Consider the following 20,914-nt stretch of genomic DNA (forward strand, 5'->3'; position numbering starts at 1 on the left):
GCTTTGAATGAGTAGGGATATTCCCCTAAGGGCCCCCCACCCCCTTTAAAAGTTACCTTCAGCAGCTGGTATTAGTCAAGATGAGCTTCCATTGTTGTCCTTTTAGCTGCATAGCTCTCATAAAAGGGAAACATTAAATGCCCAGTTAGGGACATGCAACTGCCAAAGATTCAGTACCAACTTTTTGAAATTCTACCCTGCAGAGGCCATTTTAATTCGCCAAGTGTAACGGCCTGGCCATAGAGAGGGGTTTTTGTTCTTTATTTTGGTTAGGCCAGGGTGTTACATTGGGTGGCCGTTCTATGTTCCTTTTTCTATGTTTTTGTATTTCTTTGTTTTGGGCCGTGTGTGGCTCCCAATCAGGCACAGCTGAAGCTCGTTGTTGCTGATTGGGAGTCACACATAAGGAGCATGTTTTTCCTTTGGGTTTTGTGGGTAATTGTTTCTGTTTTGAGTATTTTCCTAACAGGACTGTTTGCTGTCATTTTTGTAGTGTTCTCTTGTTTTTTGAATTAAATATTCTAATGATGAACACTAACTTCGCTGCACCTTGGTCTCTCTCTCACGACAGCCCTTACACCAAGGTCCCAGATAGTAACACTGTCCTGTATAGTAGAATTAGAAACTTGCTTTGGCAATGACACATTGTTGTTGGAATACTTTACCTTTAACTCATTCATCTAAAATTGAGTATTAATGTAGGTATACAATATGATGATACTGTATGTGTCCGCAAAAAATCCACGGAATAGTAAACCTACAGCCAAATAGTTTTTTATCGAAATGACTAAAATGTCAACCTTTCAATAGCAACCTCTCAATTTCATCTAAACTCTCCCTTTCTATTAAACTGTGATTTATGCACCCATCATTGAAACCATCTTCAAACATGGCAGGGTTGGCATTCCCTGCCGAAACCCTTCCCTATTTTCAGTGGCCCAGAGAAGGTTGTGAGGGCGGGATTCTAAATGATCTGCCATGAGGGAGTTTTCAAATTTAGGGAGCTGACAAGTGATGGACATAAACCTGGGAGCCAATGACACAGAGACCTGAAGACCTTTCATGGGACGGTCATACAAGTTCTGTCTCTCCCCTTGAGTGGGGGGTAGGGTTCTCTCATCGCAGGGCAGCTTATTATGTTGAAAGGGTTCAGTGCTAGGACTTCATTAAGCCCCTCTATTGTTAACATCTGGGTGAGAAAGAATGGGTCTTTCTCTGGTAAACTGTGCCCCTGCTTTACAAGAGGATTTTATTACGCTACGCCGTTGACATTGGCAGCTAGTGTCACACCTGGCAATGGAAAACCTTCAGCTGTTTCAGTCAAAAGAGATCAATCAAAGCAACCTGTTTCCCTGAAGCCTTAGATTTCATCCAGAAAGGTTGAGGTGGGGGACTTACAATAAGCAGTGTGTGACTGGTCTTATTCTAGAGCCCAGAGACTCGGCAGGCAAGTACTTCCCTTTGAGAGCTTCCTGACCTCTCAGCTCACACAGTCGCTCGTAACACGGTCAGACCAGTCCAGACATAACATTAGCTCACAGTTGTGTCCCCAGTGAGCCAGCTAGTCACTGACACTCCCACCCCTTCCATATGCCACTCTCCTTCATCGCCTTTTTAATCTCTCTCTCTTTCTCATCGCCTTTTTTAATCTCTCTCTCTTTCTCATCGCCTTTTTTAATCTCTCTCTCTTTCTCATCACCTTTTTTAATCTCTCTCTCTCGCTCTCTGTGTGTTTCTTCCTCCCTCTCGCTGACTCTATCCTCTCTCCCATCCATTCCCTGCTAGGGATGTGGTTGCCATGGCAACGGCTGAGTCACTGCCAGCTCTCTGCTTTCAGCTGCCGTCCTCTGATGTGATTCTTTCAGCGAGGGGGGCAGCAAGGGCCTCAAGTCTCCACCCTGTCTGCTTCATGAGCATATTGATCAGAGAACTCCACCATGTGCATTTGTTGCAGTTGAGCGTAAAGATCCATCACTGCGGGTGTTGAAGCCAGAGGATCCTGGGGGCCAAACGGGAGCGTTTCGGATGGGCAACATCCCCACCACAGTGAAGCACTGCCTGAGCTATGAACAACTCATCCAGGATTATCCGTGGCTAGGAAGCCGGCTGCAGGAGGAGAAGGTAAGATGGAGGGTGCAGGTTGGGGACATGTGAAAGGACAGAGAGGGGGCATCACCCTGGGATGCAGAAACAGGCACTCACTACACTAACTGGCATCACACTGCAAACACTCTATTTCAAAATAAATTCAATTGTCGTGATAAGAGCGCAATATATGAAATAATTGTTATGCCTACTGTTTAACGTTGACTTGTGTTCTAAAAGCAGGATCCCGTTCCTCCCAACGATTTATATACACACTAGATGAATGAAGGGGACGCTATGTGTCTCCATCTTGGCACTCCCCCACATCGTAGAAAATATTTTGGAAGCTATAGAAATGCATTTTTTTATGTAATTTATTCTCTTACAGACACCTTAATGCATACTTTTAAATTATATTATGTGAGATAAACATTTAAAAAATCCTTAAAGTATCATTTTGAGCGATTACTAATGTTACTGTCCTCACTACCATAACAAAAATACTTAAATACATGGAATTTTGTCCTTGAAATATCTCATTGAAATATTGTAGAATTTAATTCATTTGTTCCTCCCCCACCATCTATTTTAAGTAAGTCTGCGTATTGTCAGATAGAGAGAGAGTGCATTAAGTGAACACCCTTCCTATCTTCCTCTCATCTTTTCCCACTACAACTGTTAGATTAGTTAGTCAGGTATAATATAACAAAATCTGTATTATAGTTGTTGGTGGACTGCATTTGTTGTCAACTGTAAAATCGACTGTAGATATTATTAGAAACTCTGAACTGACACACTTTACACGTGTCATGCATTATTAAAGTGCCAGCAGTGATCTGAAGATCAAAGTGTTCTGGGTTTAAAGAGCGACTGCCCCTAAAAAACATCGAATCCCTTTGAAAATGGCCTATGTGGCGTCCTGGTGAGTCAGAATCATTTATTCTAGTGTCAAAATTGATTACAAAGTGTAATAGCATAATTTTGGTCATAAAGTCAGTCTCGCCTAAAATGGAGTTTGGAACCTCAGTGTGTCACAACGAATAAATGAAGGTTGGGTTTGGAAAACAATTATGTCAACAAATCATGCTACCCTTTTCCAAGCTCCACAAGCAAATCGCCCCCAGGCTCCCTTTATTGAATGGGGCTCCCGTTGTTTCATCGCCCCCAACCAACACGTTCAAAGGATCACGGCCATTCGATTGACCATGCAATCAATGCATGCTTCCAGAAGGATGCACAGCCAAAAACGATGGTTTGCATGCCCTGCCGAAGGACCCTATCATGCGCAATAGGTGGTTGGATTTCGTTGCTCTCCAGTGGTGGTGAGTATACTGGTAGCTAGACCACAGACTGCTGGTTGTGTATATTTTGATAATCATTATCACTATCATCGCTAGCTACCTAGCTAACTAACTAGATAGCTGGCAAATGTTAGCCCACCTCAATACAACTTGGACTGGGCTTGGAAACAAAATAACATTTCGAAAGAAGTGAAATATTTAGTAGGAAAACGGGTTGTCATGATTGTGATTTCACCAGATTGACTTTAGATGCAGTATAACTTTAGCCAGCTAACTAAGATTAAGGACACAACCGTATTTTAGCTAGCTAACATTAGCATTGCTAGCTATGTTTGACAAACTTCGCTAGTAACAGTAATGGCAACATTGCCATCTCTCTAGAGTAAATTTGACAACACCATAATATGGCAAAGTTGTTTCCAATGAAATATTTGCCTACTTTAGCGTTGCCATCGTATTTCCATGCCACTCTAATTTAGTGTAATGTAGACTAAATTGTCACAGTCTCCTAGGTGCAATCCAAGTCTAGAGCACAAATACAGTAAATATTGGATGCAACGATGATGGTACTAGGTAACCATGTCTGTCTACAACAGTGCACTAACTAGCAGCAACAAACGCAAATCAACCCTGGGCCATAGCAAAACATGTTACAGTTGGATGCATATTGTAACGGCGTCACCGGTCTGAATCTAATCTGGAGCCAATCAGTCGACATCTGTCAAGCATAGAATTAGCTTCCAAACGAGATTGTTATTTCTCTATGTTTTATAATTGAGAGATGATGACAATCGTTGACCCTTTTTTTCTGTTAGACAAAGTGCACAGTTGGTCATGAATGGATGCCAGGACCTACAAGAAAGAGCACAGGTGGGTACCATAACATGTCCAGTAATGGGACCGCAATGGTTTAGCGACCTCCAAAAATTATTTAATTCACTGTTCTCTTGCTATTTTCACAGCTTGTCAGGAAAGACCTCAGAATAAAAGTGTGTCATGCGACACAAGTACTCGTGTGATAAGGAGGACCGAGCATTCTCATCGACGGGGCTGTAGTGGAGCAAGTTGAGAGCTTCAAGTTCCTTGGTGTCCACATCAACAACAAACTAGAATGGTCCAAACACACCAAGACAGTCGTGAAGAGGGCACGACAAAGCCTATTCCCCCTCAGGAGACTGAAAAGATTTGGCATGGGTCCTGAGATCCTCAAAAGGTTCTACAGCTGCAACATTGAGAGCATCCTGACTGGTTGCATCACTGCCTGGTACGGCAATTGCTCGGCCTCCGACCGCAAGGCACTACAGAGGGTAGTGCGTACGGCCCAGTACATTACTGGGGCTAAGCTGCCTGCCATCCAGGACCTCTACACCAGGCGGTGTCAGAGGAAGGCCCTAAAAATTGTCAAAGACCCCAGCCACCCCAGTCATAGACTGTTCTCTCTACTACCGCGTGTCAAGCGGTACCGGAGTGCCAAGTCTAGGACAAAAATGCTTCTCAACAGTTTTTATCCCCAAGCCATGACTCCTGAACAGGTAATCACATGGCTACCCAGACTATTTGCATTGCTCTGATGACACAGATGACTTCATCAACAAAGACAAGTAATGTGTGTTATGTAGAAAGTTGTATTCAAAAACATTTGATAAAAAAGTAGGCTAATTCCCCAGCAAGCAGATACAACTAGTAGAATCATTTTGGTTGTGAAGTGCATTAGCAAATAGATTTGTCCTTTCTTTAGAACAAAATACAATTTACCACTTGGCTGTCTATTATATTACCTGTCACAGGCCCTACCAGTCAACACCACCTCATAAGCCTGCCTGCTGCACTTGTTCAAGAGATGTCCAGTTTGCAGCCGGACATGGGGGCCGTCATCAGCATAATGCAGACATGCCCTCGCTGTGAGTATTCCTATGAATGGAACAGTCAGTCACATGTTGGCAAGTATCCAACCAGCAACCTTCACCTGTCAGCGGCAACAGCTTTCACCGTCTCATAATTTGTACTAATACAGAAGGTAATCCACTTCATTACTTTGATCCATTTGATAACCCAATTTTGAAACTAAATGTATGTAAACTGACATTATTTGTTGCTATTTTCTACTTAGATGCATATAATGTGTGTGTGTTTGTTTGTTTGTGTGTGTGACTGACCAGTATCTTTGAGGAGGGGGCAGGAGCTAATCTACGCTGCCATGTCTATCAATGGGGCTCTGCCAATGACCTTACCTCCAGCCTCACCTCTTGCCTGCTCACCAACGGTCGTCGATGGGGAGAACAGAATTAGGTAGGTTTAGTGTGACCTCTTCAAACTTCAACATAGTACCAGTTTGTGTGTCAGACATTACCTATCCTAATTGCCATTGGTAATAGAACATTGACTATGTATGTATGTGTTCACAGAAACATACATGGAGACTTGCAAGATGATGTGATGAAGTCCAGACCGACAGACGCACTTGATACTGATGTCTCTGAATGTAGAGAGACCTGGAACTCATCATAAAATGTTTACTAGACACAACTTTTACTTGTATTGTCTTTTTTATTATTGAATGGAATGGTATCAGTCAGTATGGGTAGGAAGAAACCCTGTGTATTCTGCACCAGGATCAGGGCACTCCTGTTGTATACGGGACACCACACAGGGAGGTATGACCACTCTGACATGTTTGCCAAGGTGGCCCCATTACCACAAGAGAAAATGCCGATAGGCACAGTGTCTGTATTGGCTGGGAATGGCAATGAAAGGTGAAAGGTGCACATTGTTATATTAGCAGAACACTGCTTCAATGGTATTATGTAAAGGGTTGTTTATTCTACATGGACCTGTTACTACATTTGAAAGATATCAAAACACTTTGTTTATAACATCTACATAAATTCAAAAATTGAATTCTTCTCATATTATTCTGTAGGCTACTCCCCTATTCAAAGCTTCCTCAGGCATCTCACCATACATCCGCCTGTAGTTGAGTTCAACCTGCAGGATGTTTGTTTGTTGTGATTTGTGGGGAGAAACAGCTGCTGGCAAGGTTATGACAGATGGGTGTGTCTTGGTGGTGGCAAGGACACACCTGAGAAACACATCAAACCACACCCCCAAGCCAACTCGCGTTCGGCTTCTGTCATGGCTGCCAGCATTTCATAAGCAGCAAGCCAAAAATCGAGGCCAAATCAGCAGGTGTAGTTCCCGTTTAAGGTTGTAACACATTGGACAGGAGAAACAGTTAAATGGGAAAATAGCGCTTTAGAGTTTGACAACAGATATAACATTTGTTTATTGTTTTCAATATCTAACATGACTCTTCATTTTCAGTGCACTTTAACACGTGAATATCCAGAGTATGTTAAAATTATTGAAGTCGGACCAAGAGACGGACTTCAAAATGAAAAGGTACATCTTTTCATCACAGTCACACATTTGAATACACAGCCCCCCCCCCACACACACACACACATACACACACCAGCCATGATCACGAAATAAGTCATGTACAGTGCATTCGGAAAGTATTCAGACCCCTTGACTTTTTCCGTGTTACGTTACAGCCTTATTCTAAATTCGATTAAATAAAATGTTTTCCTCATCAATTTACACACAATACCCCAAAATGACAAAGTTAAAACAGGTTTAAAAAAAATATAAATAAATAAAACTTATTTACATAAGTATTCAGACACTTTGCTATGCGACTTGAAATTGAGCCCGGGTGCACCCTGTTTCCATTGATCATCCTTGAGATGTTTCTACAACTTGATTGGAGTCCACCTGTGGTCAATTCAATTGATTGGACATGATTGGAAAGGCACACACCTATCTATTTCAGGTTGACAGTGCATGTCAGATCAAAAACCAAGCCATGAGGTCCAAGGAATTGTCCGTAGAGCTCCGAGACAGGATTTTGTCGACGCACATTTCTGCAACATTGAAGGTCCCCAAGGACACAGTGCCCTCCATCATTCTTAAATGGAAGAAGTTTGGAACCTCCAAGACTCATCCTAGAGCTGGCCACTCGGCCAAACTGAGCAATCGGGGGAGAAGGGCCTTGGTCAGGGAGGTGACCAAGAACTCGATGGTCACTCTGAGAGAGCTCCGGAGTTCCTCTGTGGAGATGGGAGAAACTTCCAGAAGGACAACCATATCTGCAGCACTCCACCAATCAGGCCTTTATGGTAGAGTGGCCAGACGGAAGCCACTCCTCAGTAAATGGCACATGACAGCCCGCTTGGATTTTTCCAAAAGGCACCTGTAGGTCTCTCAGACCATGAGAAACAAGATTCTCTGGTCTGATGAAACCAAGATTGAACTCTTTGGCCTGAATGCCAAGCGTCATGTCTGGAGGAAACCTGGCACCATCCCTACAGTGAAGCATGGTGGTGGTAGCATCATGCTGTGGGGATGTTTTTAAGTGGCAGGGACTGGGAGACTATTCAGGATTGAGGCAAAGATGAACAGAGCAAAGTACAGAGAGATCCTTGATGAAAACCTGCTCAAGAGTGTTCAGGACCTCAGACTGGGGTGAAGGTGAACCTTCCAACAGGACAACGACCTTAAGCACGCAGCCAAGACAACGCAGGAGCGGCTTTGGGACAAGTCTCTGAATGTCCTTGAGTTACCCAGCCAGAGCCCGGACATGAACCTGATCTAACATCTCTGGAAAGACCTGAAAATAGCTGTGCAGCGATGTTCCTTATCCAACCTGACAGAGCTTGAGAGGATCTGCAGAGAAGAATGGGAGAAACTCCACAAATACAGGTGTGCCAAGCTTGTAGCGTCATACCCAAGAAGACTTGAGGCTGTAATCACTGCCGAAGGTGCTTCAACAAAGTACTGAGTCGGAACCATTTCCTGGAAAACAACAAAATGGAGGCCGTCTGAATACTTATACAAATGTGATATTTCAGTTTTGTATTTTTTTTTAAATAAATTAGCAAAAACGTATACCAAACTTTTTTTGCTTTGACATTATGGGGTATTGTGTTTAAATCGATGAGAAAAAAAACAACAATTGAATACATTTTAGAATAAGGCTGTAACGTAACAAAATGTGGAAAAAGTCAAGCGGTCTGAGTACTTTCCAAAGGCACTGTACATTTTACAAATTATTTATGTTCATTACACCATTACAAACTCAATATGACGTCTAAGCCCTGAAAGCTTGCTTCTTTTGTGGTAAGCCCACATTTATATTATCCTTTTGATTGATTCCTGGTTGATTTGATGATCCCCTTAAACATATGGATTATTTTTCTATGATTACCCATGACATGTGTTTCACATTTTCTTCTCAAAAAATGTATTGATCAAATGAACACCAACTGCCCTTAATCTATGGGAAACATGACATGACTTTACCAGATGGCTCATATGTTGTATATATTCAAGTCCGCTGTAGCTGTACAAATTGACATGATGACAAAGTCAAACTCTGGGGGTACTACACGCTGTAATTGTAGGAAGTACTGTATGTTTGGAAGAAGTGGACCCAGCAGGTGAGTGCTGTAAATTACTCTGGTTGCAAAGACATTGCAGCTGAATTGCCCAGATGTCCACTCCGCACATACCTCCAATCTTGACAGGGGATCAGAATCGGATCCAGAAAGAGACGATCTCCATTTCATTGTTTTCCAGGAAATGGTTCCGACAAGAGTCAAAATCCAGCTGATAAACATGCTCTCGGAAACAGGCCTGCCTGTGATCGAGGCCACCAGCTTTGTGTCTTCAAAGTGGGTACCACAGGTAATAACTCTTCTTTGTGTTCCCAGAAAGCTTACTGAGTGATTTATTAGGCTCTCATTGTTCTCTTCAGGACTACTGGGGGAAACATGCTACTCCAGTATCCCAGTTAGACCCTGGACTCGCAGATGTTTTCGGGGAAAACCTTGAGCTATTGGCCTATTCCAGAACCTGTTTTCCAAGCACTTTATTTTGTTTGCCTGTGTAAAATATATGACAGCTCACCTCATGAAATAAATTACAGATGTCTGTGTCATATTCTTGAGTTGAATTGAGACATATGATGTGGAACAGCTATCTCTGCATTTCTATATGAGCTTCTGGAAAATATGAGTTTTCGTAAAACAAGGCTACATACTAGTCTCGCTTGCCAGGCGCATGGACCTCCAACAGCAGCTGTGGGAAGAGACTATCCTCTGTCGACATATTTTGTAAACATGCTTTTGTCTGTTGTCAAGATGGCGGACCACACTGAAGTGCTTCAAGCCATCCACAGATCTTCTCATACTCGTTATCCTGTACTGACACCCAACATGCACGGCTTTCAGGATGCTGTAAGCATTTCATTATTCATCCGAGAAATCACACTCTTTAAAAAGAACAGATATCTCCCCAGGCTCCCCTGATGTGTAGCGCTGTATAGAGGTTGAGGAAACACTATGCCTGAGATGAATGGAAAAGTTTTAAAGTAATGTTTGTTGCATAATGTTACATGGAAATAATGTAACTTCCCTCTGTCCTGTTGAAGGTTGCAGCTGGTGCTACTGAAGTGGCCGTGTTTGGGTCTGCCTCTGAGACCTTCAGTCAGAAAAATATCAATTGCTCTATTGATGACAGCATGCTGAGGTTCGAGGAAGTCATTTGCACTGCTAAACAACAACAGATTCCAGTCCGTGGGTTTGTATCATTCCTCACTTTGTGCTTCTTCACCAGTAAAGCCATTTTACTTTAATATATTGCAATGATTCCATATGCTCTATAACTGGTGTCAACCATGTACAGTTGCAGACAAATATAGTGGCACCCTTGCACTTTTCTTAACCTGTCTGGGAACCTGGGACGTTTGCGTCCCACCCTAGTCAACAGCCAGATTCTACAAATCAGATTTCCACTTCCTGCATGGAATCTTCTCAGGTTTTTGCCTGCCATATGAGTTCTGTTATACTCACAGACACCATTCAAACAGTTTTAGAAACTTTAGCGTGTTTTCTATCCAAATCTACTAATTATATGCATATTCTAGTTACTGGGGAGGAGTAGTAACCAGATTAAATCGGGTACGTTTTTTATCCGGCCGTGCAAATACAGCCCCCTAGCCCCAACAGGTTTTAAATAATTTCCTATTTCTTCTAAAAAATAAGTTGAAATAAAAAAAGAAACATTGGTCTCCACACCATGTAATTGGATTTTCAACATTGCAGAACCAATTTTATTTTTGTAAACTTAAGTTTACAATTTTAATTAAGAACATAAAGACACATTTTATGGACATGGGAACTGGTGGCCTTGAACGTGTGCAAGTCATCATGAAATCAACAGACTATCAATGTGTTTTCAAGTCCAATGTTTAACTCCGTGTCCAAAAACTGGGTCTCCATCGAAGGTGAAGACAGCCATCATGGAACTTCACTGGACTATATGCAAACTGGAACCATATATCCTAAGGCTGTATTTGTTGTAGCTGGTGATTTTACAAAGCAAATTTGAGAATAAGGCGACTTAAATTCTTCCAGCATATTGATTGTGCTACGCGCATAGGCAATACCCTCGACCACTGCTACTCTAACTTCCGCGATGCATACAAAGTCCTCCCTTAGGCAAATCTGACCACGACGCCATCTTGCTCCTACCGTCTTATAGGCAGAAACTCAAACAGGATGTACCAGTGACGAGAACCATTCAACGCTGGTCCGACCAATCGGAAGCCACGCTTCAAGATTGTCTTGATCACGTGGACTGGAATATGTTCCGATTGTACCCACTGTGACTATTAAACTACCATTGTGACTATTAATACCTACCCTAACCAGAAACCGTGGATGGATGGCGGCATTCGCGCAAAACTGAAACCACGATCCACAGCATTTAACCATGGAAAGAGGTCTGGGAATATGACTGAATATAAACAGTGTAGTTATTCCCTCCGCAAGGCAATCAAACAAGCGAACTGCCAGTACAGGGACTAGGTGGAGCTGTAATTCAACGGCTCAGACACGAGACGTATGTGGCAGGGTCTACAGGAAATCATGGACTACAAGAAGAAAACCAGCCACATCACGGACACCGACGTCACGCTTCCAGACAAACTAAACACCTTCTTTGCCCGCTTGAGGAAAATACAGTGCCACCGCCGAGGCCCGCTAACAAGGACTGTGCCCCCCGCTCCCGATCCCAGTCTGTTGTCCCCACATGCACAGCACCCAATGTCACAGGAAGGCCAAAAAGATCATCAATGACATCAACCACTCGAGCCACTGCCTGTTCACACCGCTACTATCCAGAAGGCGAGGTCAGTACAGGTGCATCAAAGCTGGGACCGAGAAAAAAAGCTTATCTCAAGGCCATCAGAATGCTAAACAGCAATCACTAACTCAGAGAGGCTGCTGCCTACAATGAGACGAGACCCAATCACTGGCCACTTTAATAAATGGATCACTAGTCACTTTATACAATGTCACTTTAAATAATGCCACTTTAATCATGTTTACATATCTTACATTACTCATATCAGATGTATATACTGTATGTTATTTATGTTTACATATCTTACATTACTCATATCACATGTATATACTGTATTTTGTACCGTCTATTGCACCTTGCCTATGCGGCTCGGCCATCGCTCATCCATATATTTACATGTACATATTCTCATTCACCCCTTTAGATTTGTTTGTATTTGGTAGTTGTTGGGGATTGTTAGATTACTTGTTAGATATTACTGCACTGTCAGAACTAGAAGCACAAGCATTTCCCTACACTTGCATTAACATCTGCTAACCATGTGTATGTGACAAATACAATTTGATTTGATTTGAGGTTGTGGGTCTTCCAACAGGTCAACGACCCCAAACACACATCAAAAGCACCCATGAATGGTTCAAGAAGAAACACAGGACTCTTTGACTCACATTCATAGCCCACGGCGAGAACTGAACACAGCAGTTGGTGGAGGGCAACCCTCAAACATTGAAGAATTAGAGCAGTTTGCTACTGAAGAGTGGGCCAAATTGCCAGTAGAAAGGTACAACAAGCTCATTGAAGGCTACAAGAAGCAATTATTGGCAGTTATCTTGATCAAAGGCTGTGCAACCAAGTAATAGCTCTGGGGTGCCAATAAATTTGTCCATTTGTCTTTATTTTCTAAATTAAAATTGAAAATATAAGTTTAGAAAAATAAAATTGGTTCTGTAATGTTGAAAATCCAATAACAAGGCGTGGAGACTTTATTGTTGTGGTTGCAATTTTAACTTGTTTTTTTATGAAATAGGGAAATATTTAAGAAAAGTGCAAGGGTTCCAATATATTTGACTACAACTGTATGTTTATGTTGACTTTGAAAAAAAATGTACTACCGTAAAATGTTTCAAAGGCCTAATGTTTCTCTCTGTTAGCAAAGGTACACTCAGACAGTGATAAATGACTCCAGAAATAATAGGTTAACAAGCAAATTTCCAGATGTGCACTGAATCGTTCTATGTGTTGCTTCAACTACAAGTCCAGATGGACAGTATAGAACCGCTGACATGAAGCATGTTTCCATTTTGTGGTACAGTAGCCCCCTTTCATCCAAACAACGCAGCAATGCCATGGCAACGCATCAGTTTGACACAGGCATTCTGGCAAATGTCCTGCTGTTGGAGATGGCTGGGCAGCACTCCCTTCCCTCGAGTCCAGCTAGAACTTGCTGGATATTCCGGTGACAAACTGAGGTATCGTCTAACGACTGCGAGCCCAAGAGAAAAATTTTCTACTTTTCACATGTCCGCTATTTCAAGCAGTGAACGTTTCCTACACATATGGAATAGGCATATTGTTTGACTTCACCCCCCTGCATAATTTCTCATTGCTACTGTCAACAACATAACCACTACATATAACAAAATATTCAACACCAATTGGATATAAGATTTGAAGTCTATATTGCACTCTCTATATTGCACTGGCAGTTAGCGGTTACTGAATCCAGAAAACAGAGTTATGATCTACCTTAATTCTAATGACAGATAGCATAAATTATGACTTTTTGACTAGAGAGAGTTAACCTTTTAGCGCAATTCACTTTGTGACATGTGGCCAAGTTGGCATGTTTATGACCCATGTATTTATATATTCCATGTGTGTTTATGACCCATGTATTAATATACAGTACCAGTCAAAAGTTTGGACACACCTACTCATTCAAGGGTTTTTCTTTATTTTCACTATTTTTTACATTGTAGAATATTAGTGAAGACATCAACCCTATGAAATAACACATATGGAACCATTTACTAACTAAAAAGGTGTTAAACAAATCCAAAAATTATTTACATTTCAGATTCTTCAAAGTAGCCACACTTTGCCTTGAAGTTAGCTTTGCACACTCTTGGCATTCTCTCAACCAGCTTCACCTGGAATGCTTTTCCAACAGTCTTGAAGGAGTTCCCACATATGCTGAGCACTTGTTGGCTGCTTTTCCTTCACTCTGCGGTCCAACTTATCCCAAACCATCTCAATTGGGTTGAGGTCAGGTGATTGTGGAGGCCAGGTCATCTGATGCAGCACTTCATCACTCTCCTTCTTGGTTAAATAGCCCTTACACAGCCTGGAGGTGTGTTGGGTCATTGTCATAATGAAAAACAAATGATTGTCCCACTAAGTGTAAACCAGATGGGATGCCGCATCTCTGCAGAATGCTGTGGTAGCCATGCTGGTTAAGTGTACCTTGAATTCTAAATACATCACAGACAGTGTCACCAGCAAAGCACCCCCAAATAATCATACCTCCTCTTCCATGCTTCACGGTGGGAACCACACATGCAGAGATCATTCGTTCACCTACTCTCCGTCTCACAAAGACACAGCGGTTGGAACCAAAAATCTCAAATTTGGACTCATAAGACCAAAGGACAGATTTCCACCGGTCTTATGTCCATTGCTCATGTTTCTTGGCCCATGCAAGTCTCTTCTTATTATTATTGGTGTCCTTTAGTAGTGGTCTCTTTGCAGTAATTCAATCATGAATCTTTGATACACGCAGTCTCCTTTGAACAGTTGATGTTCAAATCAAATAAAAAATATGTGTCACATGCGCCGAATACAACAGCTGTAGACCTTACAGTGTGAAAAGCTTACTTACAAGCCCTTAATCAACAATTCAGTTTTAAGAAAAAAAGTGTTAAGAAAGTATCTACTAAAATTAACTGAAAAAAAAAATATCTAAAATACAAAACAAAAGAGAAATAGAAAATGTTGCTAATAATTAAGGATCAAAAAAATAAATAACAGTAGCGAGGCTATCAAATCAAATCAAATTTATTTTTATATAGCCCTTCGTACATCAGCTGATATTCTCAAAGTGCTGTACAGAAACGCAGCCTAAAACCCCAAACAGCAAGCAAAGCATGTGAAAGAAGCACGGTGGCTAGGAAAAACTCCCTAGGAAAAACTCCCTAGAAAGGCCAAAAACCTAGGAAGAAACCTAGAGAGGAACCAGGCTATGAGGGGTGGCCAGTCCTCTTCTGGCTGTGCAGGGTGGATATTATAACAGAACATGGTCAAAATGTTAAAATGTTAAAATGTTCATAAATGACCAGCATGGTCAAATAATAATAATCATAGTAGTTGTCGAGGGTGCAACAAGCACGTCCGGTGAACAGGTCAGGGTTCCATAGCCGCAGGCAGAACAGTTGAAACTGGAGCAGCAGCACGGCCAGGTGGACTGGGGACAGCAAGGAGTCATCATACCAGGTAGTCCTGAGGCATGGTCCTAGGGCTCAGGTCCTCCGAGAGAAAGACAGAAAGAGAGAAAGAGAGAATTAGAGAGAGCATATTTAAATACACACAGGACACCGGATAAGACAAGAGAAATACTCCAGATGTAACAGACTGACCCTAGCCCCCCGACACATAAACTACTGCAGCATAAATACTGGAGGCTGAGACAGGAGGGATCAGAAGACACTGTGGCCCCATCCGATGATACCCCGGGACAGGGCCAAACAGGCAGGATATAACCCCACCCACTTTGCCAAAGCACAGCCCCCACACCACTAGAGGGATGTCTCCAACCACCAACTTACCGTCCTAAGACAAGGCCGAGTATAGCCCACAACGATCTCCGCCATGGCACAACCCAAGGGGGGGGGGGGGGGGGGGCGCCAACCCAGACAGGAAGACCACGTCAGTGACTCAACCCACTCAAGTGACGCACCCCTCCCATGGACGGCATGGAAGAACACCAGTAGGCCAGTGACTCAGCCTCTGTAAAAGGGTTAGAGGCAGAGAATCCCAGTGGAAAGAGGGGAACCGGCAAGGCAGAGACAGCAAGGGCGGTTCGTTGCTCCAGCCTTTCCGTTCACCTTCACACTCCTGGGCCAGACTATACTTAATCATAGGACCTACTGAAGAGATAAGTCTTCAGTAAAGACTTAAAGGTTGAGACTGAGTCTGCGTCTCTCACATTGGTAGGCAGACCATTCCATAAAAATGGAGCTCTATAGGAGAAAGCCCTACCTCCAGCCGTTTGCTTAGAAATTCTAGGGACAATTAGGAGGCCTGCGTCTTGTGACCGTAGCGTACGTGTAGGTATGTACGGCAGGACCAAATCGGAAAGATAGGTAGGAGCAAGCCCATGTAATGCTTTGTAGGTTAGCAGTAAAACCTTGAAATCAGCCCTTGCCTTAACAGGAAGCCAGTGTAGGGAGGCTAACACTGGAGTAATATGATCAAATTTTTTGGTTCTAGTCAGGATTCTAGCAGCCGTATTTAGCACTAACTGAAGTTTATTTAGTGCTTTATCCGGGTAGCCGGAAAGTAGAGCATTGCAGTAGTCCAGCCTAGAAGTAACAAAAGCATGGATTAATTTTTCTGCGTCATTTTTGGACAGAAAATTTCTGATTTTTGCAATGTTACGTAGATGGAAAAAAGCTGTCCTTGAAACAGTCTTGATATGTTCTTCAAAAGAGAGATCAGGGTCCAGAGTAACGCCGAGGTCCTTCACAGTTTTATTTGAGACGACTGTACAACCATCCAGATTAATTGTCAGATTCAACAGAAGATCTCTTTGTTTCTTGGGACCTAGAACAAGCATCTCTGTTTTGTCCGAGTTTAAAAGTAGAAAGTTTGCAGCCATCCACTTCTTTATGTCTGAAACACAGGCTTCTAGCGAGGGCAATTTTGGGGCTTCACCATGTTTCATTGAAATGTACAGCTGTGTGTCGTCTGCATAGCAGTGAAATTTAACATTATGTTTTCGAATGACATCCCCAAGAGGTAAAATATATAGTGAAAACAATAGTGGTCCTAAAACGGAACCTTGAGGAACACCGAAATTTACAATTGATTTGTCAGAGGACAAACCATTCACAGAGACAAACTGATATCTTTCCGACAGATAAGATCTAAACCAGGCCAGAACTTGTCCATGTAGACCAATTTGGGTTTCCAATCTCTCCAAAAGAATGTGGTGATCGATGGTATCAAAAGCGGCACTAAGATCTAGGAGCACGAGGACAGATGCAGAGCCTCGGTCTGACGTCATTAAAAGGTCATTTACCACCTTCACAAGTGCAGTCTCAGTGCTATGATGGGGTCTAAAACCAGACTGAAGCGTTTCGTATACATTGTTTGTCTTCAGGAAGGCAGTCAGTTGCTGTGCAACAGCTTTTTCTAAAATTTTGGAGAGGAATGGAAGATTCGATATAGGCCGATAGTTTTTTATAATTTCTGGATCAAGATTCGGCTTTTTCAAGAGAGGCTTTATTACTGCCACTTTTAGTGAGCTTGGTACACATCCGGTGGATAGAGAGCCGTTTATTATGTTCAACATAGGAGGGCCAAGCACAGGAAGCAGCTCTTTCAGTAGTTTAGTTGGAATAGGGTCCAGTATGCAGCTTGAGGGTTTGGAGGCCATGATTATTTTCATCATTGCGTCAAGAGATATAGTACTAAAACACTTAAGTATCTCCCTTGATCCTAGGTCCTGGCAGAGTTGTGCAGACTCAGGACAATGGAGCTTTGGAGGAATACCCAGATTTAAAGAGGAGTCTGTAATTTGCTTTCTAATGATCATGATCTTTTCCTCAAAGAAGTTCATAAATGTATTACTGCTGAAGTGAAAGCCATCCTCCATTTGCGAAGGCTGCTTTTTAGTTAGCTTTGCGACAGTATCAAAAAGAAATTTCGGATTGTTCTTATTTTCCTCAATTAAGTTGGAAAAATAGGATGATCGAGCAGCAGTAAGGGCTCTTCGATACTGCACGGTACTGTCTTTCCAAGCTAGTCGGAAGACTTCCAGTTTGGTGTGGCGCCATTTCCGTTCCAATTTTCTGGAAGCTTGCTTCAGAGCTCGTGTATTTTCTGTATACCAGGGAGCTAGTTTCTTATGACAGATGTTTTTAGTTTTTAGGGGTGCAACTGCATCTAGGGTATTGCGCAAGGTTAAATTGAGTTCCTCGGTTAGGTGGTTAACTGATTTTTGTCCTCTGACGTCCTTGGGTAGGCAGAGGCAGTCTGGAAGGGCATCAAGGAATCTTTGGGTTGTCTGAGAATTTATAGCACGACTTTTAATGCTCCTTGGTTGGGGTCTGAGCAGATTATTTGTTGCAATTGCAAACGTAATAAAATGGTGGTCCGATAGTCCAGGATTATGAGGAAAAACATTTAGATCCACAACATTTATTCCATGGGACAAAACTAGGTCCAGAGTATGACTGTGGCAGTGAGTAGGTCCAGAGACATGTTGGACAAAACCCACTGAGTCGATGATGGCTCCGAAAGCCTTTTGGAGTGGGTCTGTGGACTTTTCCATGTGAATGTTAAAGTCACCAAAAATTAGAATATTATCTGCTATGACTACAAGATCCGATAGGAATTCAGGGAACTCAGTGAGGAACACTGCATATGGCCCAGGAGGCCTATAAACAGTAGCTATAAAAAGTGAGTGAGTAGGCTGCATAGATTTCATGACTAGAAGCTCAAAAGACGAAAACGTCATTGTTGTTTTTTTTTTTGTAAATTGAAATTTGCTATCGTAAATGTTAGCAACACCTCCGCCTTTGCCGGATGCACGGGGGGTATGGTCACTAATGTAACCTGGGGGTGAGGCCTCATTTAACACAGTAAATTCATCAGGCTTAAGCCATGTTTCAGTCAGGCCAATCACATCAAGATTATTATCAGTGATTAGTTCATTGACTATAACTGCCTTGGAAGTGAGGGATCTAACATTAAGTAACCCAATTTTGAGATGTGAGGTATCACAATCTCTTTCAATAATGGCAGGAATGGAGGAGGTCTTTATACTAGTGAGATTGCTAAAGCGAACACCGCCATTTTTAATTTTGCCCAACCTAGATCGAGGCACAGACACGGTCTCAATGGGGAAAGCTGAGCTGACTACACTGACTGTGCTAGTGGCAGACTCCACTAAGCTGGCAGGCTGGCTAACAGCCTGCTGCCTGGCCTGCACCCTATTTCATTGTGGAGCTAGAGGAGTTAGAGCCCTGTCTATGTTCGTAGATAAGATGAGAGCACCCCTCCAGCTAGGATGGAGTCCGTCACTCCTCAACAGGCCAGGCTTGGTCCTGTTTGTGGGTGAGTCCCAGAAAGAGGGCCAATTATCTACAAATTCTATCTTTTGGGAGGGGCAGAAAACAGTTTTCAACCAGCGATTGAGTTGTGAGACTCTGCTGTAGAGCTCATCACTCCCCCTAACTGGGAGGGGGCCAGAGACAATTAATCGATGCCGACACATCTTTCTAGCTGATTTACACGCTGAAGCTATGTTGCGCTTGGTGACCTCTGACTGTTTCATCCTAACATCGTTGGTGCCGACGTGGATAACAATATCTCTATACTCTCTACACTCGCCAGTTTTAGCTTTAGCCAGCACCGTCTTTAGATTAGCCTTAACGTCGGTAGCCCTGCCCCCTGGTAAACAGTGTATGATCGCTGGATGATTAGTTTTAAGTCTAATACTGCGGGTAATGGAGTCGCCAATGACTAGGGTTTTCAATTTGTCAGAGCTAATGGTGGGAGCCGTCGGCGTCTCAGACCCCACAACGGGAGGAGTAGAGACCAGAGAAGTCTCGGCCTCCGACTCCGACTCGCTTAAGAGAGTGCGGGGGCACCGGTTTGTCAAGGTAATTGAGGTAAAGTCGTTGAAGTCGGAAGTTTACATACACCTTAGCCAAATACATTTAAAATAGTTTTTTCACAATTCCTGACATTTAATCCTAGTAAAAATTCTATGTCTTACATCAGTTAGGATCACCACTTTATTTTAAGAATGTGAAATGTCAGAATAATAGTAGAGAGAATGATTTATTTCAGCTTTTATTTCTTTCATCACATTCCCAGTGGGTCAGAAGTTTACATACACTCAATTAGTATTTGGTAGCATTGCATTTAAATTGTTTAACTTGGGTCAAACGTTTCGGGTAGCCTTCCACAAGCTTCCCACAATAAGTTGGGTGAATTTTGGCCTATTCCTCCTGACAGAGCTGGTGTAACTGAGTCAGGTTTGTAGGCCTCCTTGCTCGCACATGCTTTTTCAGTTCTGCCCACAAATTTTCTATGGGATTGAGGTCAGGGTTTTGTGATGGCCACTCCAATACCTTGACTTTGTTGTCCTTAAGCCATTTTGCCACAACTTTGGAAGTATGCTTGGGGTCATTGTCCATTTGGAAGACCCATTTGCGACCAAGCTTTAACTTCCTGACTGATGTCTTGAGATGTTGCTTCAATATATCCACATCATTTACCTACCTCGTGATGCCATCTATTTTGTGAAGTGCGCCAGTCCCTCTTGCAGCAAAGCACCCCCACAACATGATGCTGCCACCCCCGTGCTTCACGGTTGGGATGGTGTTCTTCGGCTTGCAAGCGTCCCCCTTTTTCCTCTGAACATAACGATGGTCATTAAACAGTTCAATTTTTGTTTCATCAGACCAGAGGACATTTCTCCAAAAAGTACGATCTTTGTCCCCATGTGCAGTTGCAAACCGTAGTCTGGCTTTTTTATGGCGGTTTTGGAGCAGTGGCTTCTTCCTTGCTGAGAGGCCTTTCAGATTATGTCGACATAGGACTCGTTTTACTGTGGATATAGATTTTTGTACCTGTACCTGTATCTGTGTCCTCCAGCATCTTCACAAGGTCCTTTGCTGCTGTTCTGGGATTGATCTGCACTTTTCGCACCAAAGTACGTTCATCTCTCAGAGACAGAATGCATCTCCTTCCTGAGCGGTATGACGGCGGCGTTGTCCCATGGTGTTTATACTTGCGTACTATTGTTTGTACAGATGAACGTGGTACCTTCAGGCATTTGGTAATAGATCCCAAGGATGAATCAGACTTGTGGAGGTCTACAATTTTTGGGGATTTTCCCATGATAGGTAGACCTTGAAATACATCCACAGGTACACCTCCAATTGACTCAAATGATGTCAATTATCCTATCAGAAGCTTCTAAAGCCATGACATCATTTTCTGGAATTTTCCAAGCTGTTTAAAGGCACAGTCAACTTAGTGTAAACTTCTGACCTACTGGAATTGTGATACAGTGAATTATAAGTGAAATAATC

General features: G+C 42.7%; 1 protein-coding gene and 1 long non-coding RNA gene across 2 annotated transcripts in view; both read left to right on the forward strand.

Annotated features, from left to right (window-relative positions):
* Positions 1 to 1,808: 1,808 nt before the first annotated feature.
* hmgcll1 (3-hydroxy-3-methylglutaryl-CoA lyase, cytoplasmic) overlaps positions 1,809 to 20,914 on the forward strand; it is a 36,796-nt gene continuing 17,690 nt past the window's right edge. The window contains exons 1-5 of the mRNA XM_014180154.3: positions 1,809 to 2,121; positions 6,708 to 6,785; positions 9,024 to 9,131; positions 9,587 to 9,682; positions 9,877 to 10,025. Coding sequence (XP_014035629.1) covers positions 2,026 to 2,121; positions 6,708 to 6,785; positions 9,024 to 9,131; positions 9,587 to 9,682; positions 9,877 to 10,025 — 527 coding nt within the window. The 5' untranslated portion in view covers positions 1,809 to 2,025. The remainder of the gene's footprint in view (positions 2,122 to 6,707; positions 6,786 to 9,023; positions 9,132 to 9,586; positions 9,683 to 9,876; positions 10,026 to 20,914) is intronic.
* On the forward strand, positions 2,161 to 4,432 carry LOC145865624 (uncharacterized). Its single transcript, XR_014383046.1, has 3 exons — positions 2,161 to 3,407; positions 4,202 to 4,256; positions 4,349 to 4,432. It is a non-coding gene; the product is annotated as an uncharacterized LOC145865624 (long non-coding RNA).

This window comes from Salmo salar, chromosome 28 (genome assembly GCF_965601325.2).
Source record: "Salmo salar chromosome 28, fSalSal1, whole genome shotgun sequence".
Classification (NCBI taxonomy): Eukaryota; Metazoa; Chordata; class Actinopteri; order Salmoniformes; family Salmonidae; genus Salmo; species Salmo salar.